The sequence below is a fragment of the Protobothrops mucrosquamatus genome, unplaced genomic scaffold, assembly GCF_001527695.2.
Source record: "Protobothrops mucrosquamatus isolate PMUCROS unplaced genomic scaffold, P.Mucros_1.0 scaffold134, whole genome shotgun sequence".
Classification (NCBI taxonomy): Eukaryota; Metazoa; Chordata; class Lepidosauria; order Squamata; family Viperidae; genus Protobothrops; species Protobothrops mucrosquamatus.
The window spans coordinates 491162-497406 of NW_015386501.1; the positions used below are offsets into that span (position 1 = coordinate 491162).

General features: G+C 38.4%; 1 protein-coding gene across 1 annotated transcript in view; it reads right to left on the reverse strand.

Annotated features, from left to right (window-relative positions):
• Positions 1-2759: 2759 nt before the first annotated feature.
• Positions 2760-6245, reverse strand: part of LOC107284949 (calmodulin-lysine N-methyltransferase-like) — a 16706-nt gene continuing 13220 nt past the window's right edge. The window contains exons 3-4 of the mRNA XM_015813080.1: positions 4533-4597; positions 2760-2833 (exon numbers count right to left, since the gene is read on the reverse strand). Of these exons, the coding sequence (XP_015668566.1) occupies positions 2760-2833; positions 4533-4597 (139 nt within the window). The remainder of the gene's footprint in view (positions 2834-4532; positions 4598-6245) is intronic.

A 6245-nucleotide genomic window follows, 5' to 3' on the forward strand; every position in this document is an offset into this window, starting at 1 on the left:
TACAATCAGACCTCACATTTATGACCATCACACCATCTCCAGAGTCCCTTGATGAAAATTTAGGCATGTACTTATGTTAACTGTAGTGTCCCAGGGTCATGTAATTGCCATTTGTGACTTTCCCAGCTTCTGATAAGTAAAGAAAGCCCAATTTGCTTAACAACTATATGATTCACTTTGTGGAAAATGAAAATATTGGCTATTGTTCTATGCAAGGTTTTCGCACAGATGAACTAAATCAGGCCTCATGGAAAAAGTATTGAACCAAAGTCTGTGCTATCCTTAATTTTGCAGTTTGCAACTGTACTTTACTTAATATGATTTTGCTAAGCTTGCTTGTTTTAAATATAAATAATAATAATAATAATAATAATAATAATAATAATAATAATAATAATAATAATAATAATAATAATAATTAATAATAATAATAATAATAATAATAATAATAATAATAATAATAATAATAATAATAATAATAATAATAATAATAATAATAATAATAAAGTTGGAAGGGACCTTGGAGGTCATCGAGTCCAACCCCCTGCTCAGGCGGGAAACCCTATACCATTTTGGACAAATAGCTGTCCAGTTTCTTCTTAAAAACTTCCAGTGTTGGAGCATTCACCGCTTCTGGAGGCAGGTTGTTCCACTGGTTAATTGTTCTAACCGTCAGGAAGTTTCTCCTTAGTTCTAGGTTGCTTCTCTCTTTGATTAGCTTCCACCTGTTGCTCCTTGTCCTGCCTTCAGGCGCTTTGGAAAATAGCTTGACTCCCTCTTCTTTGTGGCAGCCCCTGAGATATTGGAACACTGCTATCATGTCCCCCCTCGTCCTTCTCTTTGTTAAACTAGACATACCCAATTCCAGCAACCGTTCCTTATCTGTTTTAGCCTCCAGTCCTCTAATCATCTTTGTTGCTCTTCTCTGTACTCTTTCTAGAGTCTCAACATCTTTTTTACATCCTGGTGACCAAAACTGGATGCAGTATTCCAAGTGTGGCCTTACCAAGGCATTGTAAAGTGGTATTAATACTTCATGTGATCTTGATTCTATCCCTCTGTTAATGCAGCCTAGCACTGTGTTGGCTTTTTTGGCAGCTGCAGCATACTGCTGACTCATATTTAAATGATTGTCCACTAGGACTCCGAGATCCCTCTCACAGTTACTACTATTGAGCAAGGTACCCCCTATACTATACCTGTACATTTGGTTTTTATTGCCTAAATGTAGAACCTTACTTTTTTCACCATTGAATTTCATTTTGTTAGATAGCGCCCAGTCTTCAAGTCTGTCCAGATCCTCCTGTATCCTAAGCCTGTCTTCTGGAGTGTTGGCTATTCCTGCCAGCTTGGTGTCGTCTGCAAATTTGATGAGTTCCCCATCTATCCCCTCATCCAGATCGTTGATGAAGATGTTGAAGAGCACTGGGCCCAGAACAGAGCCCTGGGGCACCCCACTACACACTTCCCTCCATGTAGATGCGGTTCCATTGAGGACCACACGCTGAGTACGGCCGGTCAGCCAGCTACGGATCCATCTGGTGGTGATGCTGTCTAACTTGCATTTTTCTATCTTATCAAGTAGTAGGTTGTGGTCTACTTTGTCAAATGCCTTACTGAAGTCCAAGTAAATTATATCCACAGCATTCCTCTGGTCCACTAATTTTGTCACTTGGTCAAAGAATGCAATAAGATTTGTCTGGCATGATCTGTTTTTGACAAACCCATGTTGGCTTTTAGTAATTACTTTGTTTGCCTGTAGGTGTTCGCTGATTCGTTGTTTGATTATCTTTTCCAGAATCTTCCCAGGTATTGAGGTCAGGCTGATAGGTCTGTAATTTCCTGGGTCCTTTTTTTCCCCTTTTTTGAAGATGGGAACTACATCAGCTCTTTTCCAGTCCTCTGGTAGTTCCCCAGTGCTCCAGGATCTCTGAAAAATATAGTTCAGTGGTTCTGAGATGACATCTGCCAGTTCCTTAAAAACCTTGGGGTGTAATCCATCTGGTCCTGGTGATTTGAACTCGTCTAGGCTGGACAGGTGTTCACTTACCATTTTCTTACCTATCTTAACTTGTATTTCTATTTTGTTTTTTATGGGTTTTTGATAGGTTGGTCTGTTTTTTCCCTTTGTGTAAAGACAGATGCGAAAAATGAGTTAAATAGTTCTGCTTTCTCCCTGTTGCTTGTCACCTTCTTGCCACTTTCACCCACTAATGGACCAATCGTTTCCTTAACTTTTTTCTTGTTTTTTACATGTTGATAGCAGCTAAACGAAATAAGCCTCACACAATCGTTGAAGAAGCCGTGGTTCCCTCTGCCATTGCAATTGCTTCAATTCTCTGATGGAAAAATGGCTGATGCTATTCGTAATATTCCATGTTCTGATAACACCGTCCAAAGACGAATACAAGATATGGCCACAGATGTTATTCAACAAGTGGTGGAAAAGATCACAGCAGCAGAAAAATTTGCATTTCAATTGGATGAAAGCACTGACATCGCTGGTGAAGCACAATTAATTGTCTTTGTGTGTGTTCCTGATTCAGACGATATACTGGACACATATTATTTTGCCACCCACTACCTGGCAGAATGACTGGGGAAGAAATATTCACAATAATCAACATTTGTTTCAGTAAATATGGAATATTATGGACTTGGTGTGTAGGAATTTGTTCTGACAGTTCAGCAACTATTACAGGAAGAGCTTCGAGGGTGATAGCATGAGCTAAGGCAAGGAACAGTTCCATTGTTTCAAATCATTCCATCTTGCATAGACATGCACTTGCTTCTAAATGGATGAGCCCAGTGTTACATGAGACTTTGGAGGATGCTGCAAAAATAATAAATTTTATCAAAATGGATATTTATTCCGGCAATTATGCAAGGATTTGGATTCTGAGCACAGCACTCTTCTCTTTCATAAAGAAGTACGTTGGTTGTCAAGAGGTGAAACATTATCGAGATTATTCAAGCTACGAGATGAAACACACCTGTTCCTGACAAATGTTTCATCACCCCTAGCAGAAAAGTTTGAAAATATCTTCTGGGTATCCTGCCTTGCCTATTGGCTGACATATTTAAAAAGCTAAATGAACTTAGTCGGTCGCTGCAAGGCCACGGTCATAACATGTTTGTTATGGAAGACAAAGTTTGTGCCTTCCACAAAAAAAATCTCCCTGTGGATAGGACAAGTAAAAAAAAGGAAATATTGCATCATTTCCCAATGTGTCAGACTTTATTGAACTAAATTCTATTGTTGACATTGAAGGTACTGAAACTGCCATCAAAAATCATTTGGAAAAATTGCACACAGAGTTTGCGTTGTATTTTCCATTTGTGTCAAGAGGATGTGATACTAGAATTTGCTGGTTTGCATCACCCTTCATCATGGAAAATGTTGTGAACTCTGACCTTTCCTCTCCAGAGCAAGAAGCACTTCTGGAATTGACATCAAACCACAATTTGAACGAACTTTTTAATGAAAAAACACTGACCGAGTTCTGGAGCCAAGTTGCAAAACTGTACCCGGAAGTGGAGGGAAAAGTTATCGCAGATTTACTGCTATTTGGTTCCACATACTTATGCGAGAAGGCATTTTCTTTATCAACATGTATAAAAACTAAGGAAAGGAATTGTCTTCAGCTGGAATCTGACTTAAGTCTGTCAGTAAGCACTCTCCAGCCACGAGTGCAAAGATTAATGGCAGAGAAGCAGGCGTAAGTTTCCTATTAAAAGTGTGGTAAGTGGGTGTACTTTTATCACTGTTTTCCTTTTTTTGGGGGGGGGGGTCATTAAGTTTTCGACACCTTGCTAAGCCACTGGTGGTACTTGAATATTGTCATGTCCTAAAGGTGGTACAGTCTGTGAAAAGGTTGAAAAGCCCTGTTCTAAGATACCTACTCCAACCCCATTCCTCTTTTCAACTCAGATTTTGTTTAACAGATCATTTTCTAGGCTGCAGGTCTTCCTCCTGTTTCCCAAACTTGTTCTTGCAATACATTGCAATATATAAATATGTGATATTATAATCAGTTTTCAAGGCTCCGTGTGAAGCAGATATTTCAACTAAGATCATCACACAAGGAAGAAAAATGTTACAAATGCAATTAAAGTCATAGCTATTCAATATAAGTATTTATTAAATTATTTGTTACATCTTGTGCTTGCTATTGCTATATTTTTAAAAAAAGAATGATAAAACATTCAGTTTACTATATACCTTCTTTGTGTTCACTTTTAAATAACTTGTGCTAAACATTAATTTTACCATATTTTGTTTAAGACATGCAGATTTTTACATGTATAGAATTGTATAGGTTTATATTTAATTTGATTTTATAGTCCTGTTATAGTGCCTGGCTTCCACACAATACCTTATTTCTTACTAGCACTTTCTCTGCTTTGTCTGATTTTAGTTCAGGTTTTTCTTCTGGGATATTCACATTGAAAAAATACCTTGGCACAGATTTTTGTACTGAGATATATGCTAGATTTTATTAATGAAATCAAGAACCAAAGTCTTTACTTACAAACATTTCCTGTGTTGTCAAAACTTGTCAGAACATCTTCAACATTTAATAATCTTCTGTTGCATCTAAGAAAAAAAAATAACCACCACCATTATCAGTGCAAAAAAGGACAATGTCATATATACAGCCATCACAATTTTTTTAAGTCTTACCACTAGAGGGAGAAAAGGAAAAAGTCCATATCCTATTACTCTGTGATCAAATTATAACTCATTAACCACTGAAATGTAAAGGGAAGGTTCCCTTTGTGAAAGGGTAGAACCTGAAGATAAAATGAGCCATTTTAATAGGCAGTAGACTTGTGTTCTCATTTTTTCATCTAAGTTTTTTTTTCTTCCTTTCTGTTCTGGGCTCCTTCTCTCATTTCCTCTTTCCTTGCACTTTTCCTCATCCATTTGTGGTTTGTATAACACAGCTGCTGATTCACATTGGTTCTTTTTGTTATTATAAGGCACAACCATATCAAGACTTCAGAATACAAAGCAAAACTGTAACTATTATTCCAGCTGAATCATTTCTAATGTTTTCATTAGAAATGGTTGCACATGCAAAATCTCTCACTCAGTGACAAATAGATTCTTGACTTCTTACCCTTCTTCTACTCTCAGTGCAAGATCACCAATACACCGTTATTAATACAAGTCACCATAGCAACTATATCTATAATGCAAAGTGGATATGATCAAACCTTCATCTCTTTCTGGAACACAGATGTGTATCAACAAATAAGAACTATGTAAAATTGAGCTGTTTCCATGAATAATATGCATGGCAAGCTGGAACTGTTCACTCAGATGTATATTTTCAAATGAACAGTAAAATGTAGTCAATGTTCATTGTCCTATATATTATTAGATGTTAAGAATTCAAAATCTACACAGTACGTAAAATAGCTCAGTCTTAATCTCCTTAAGATTCTGTGGGAAGAATCCAGAGAAAGAAATATTTTGGGAAATATTTAAAAGGCAGAATAGAGACTTCTGGTTTTGCGCGGTAGCGACTGGTCGCGGGCTTGCGGATTCTCCGCACCAGCATGGCTAATTTCACCCTGCCTGGGGACACTAAATGGGTCTAAGTCGCCCCGGAGAGGTGATGAAGAAAGAAGGGTACTCCAACGATTCTGGAATGGCGGCGGCCATTTCGTTCGGCTTGGGGAAAGGCTTCTAACCCGACAGGAGAAAGGCTGACCGTATTGCATCAACCAGCCCAAACTACTAGCAATTGAAGTCCAAAAGCATTAACCGGCACAACTGTGAACAGCGTGCTTGAAACTGGGTTAGGAATTCGATCCTTTCTTTTCTATTCTACATTTAATTTCCTGGAAAAGATCCCCAAGAAGCAAACTACATCCGAAAGAGAAGGAGGGGGATTTCTGCCCCACCCCACCCACCTGCGGTGGTAGGTGGAAATCTCACTAGGAGGCTTCAAATCGCCAGGATCCAGCAGGGTCGAAGTGAACCCCTACATCAGAAGGGGAACATGGGATGCTCTACTTCGAAGGTTAAGGTAGGCTCCCCATTGGAAGACTTGCTTGACATCTGGGACAGGAGGCAATTGCCCATCCACGCAGGTATAAAAAATGATAAAGGGAAATTTGTGAAGAATGGGCTTTGCACAGGGCTTTGCTGGGAAACCAATTCGGCTAAATAAAGGTACTTAAAAGGAAATTAAAATATAGGGATAGTGATTTTCTCTCTCTCTCTCTCTCTCTCT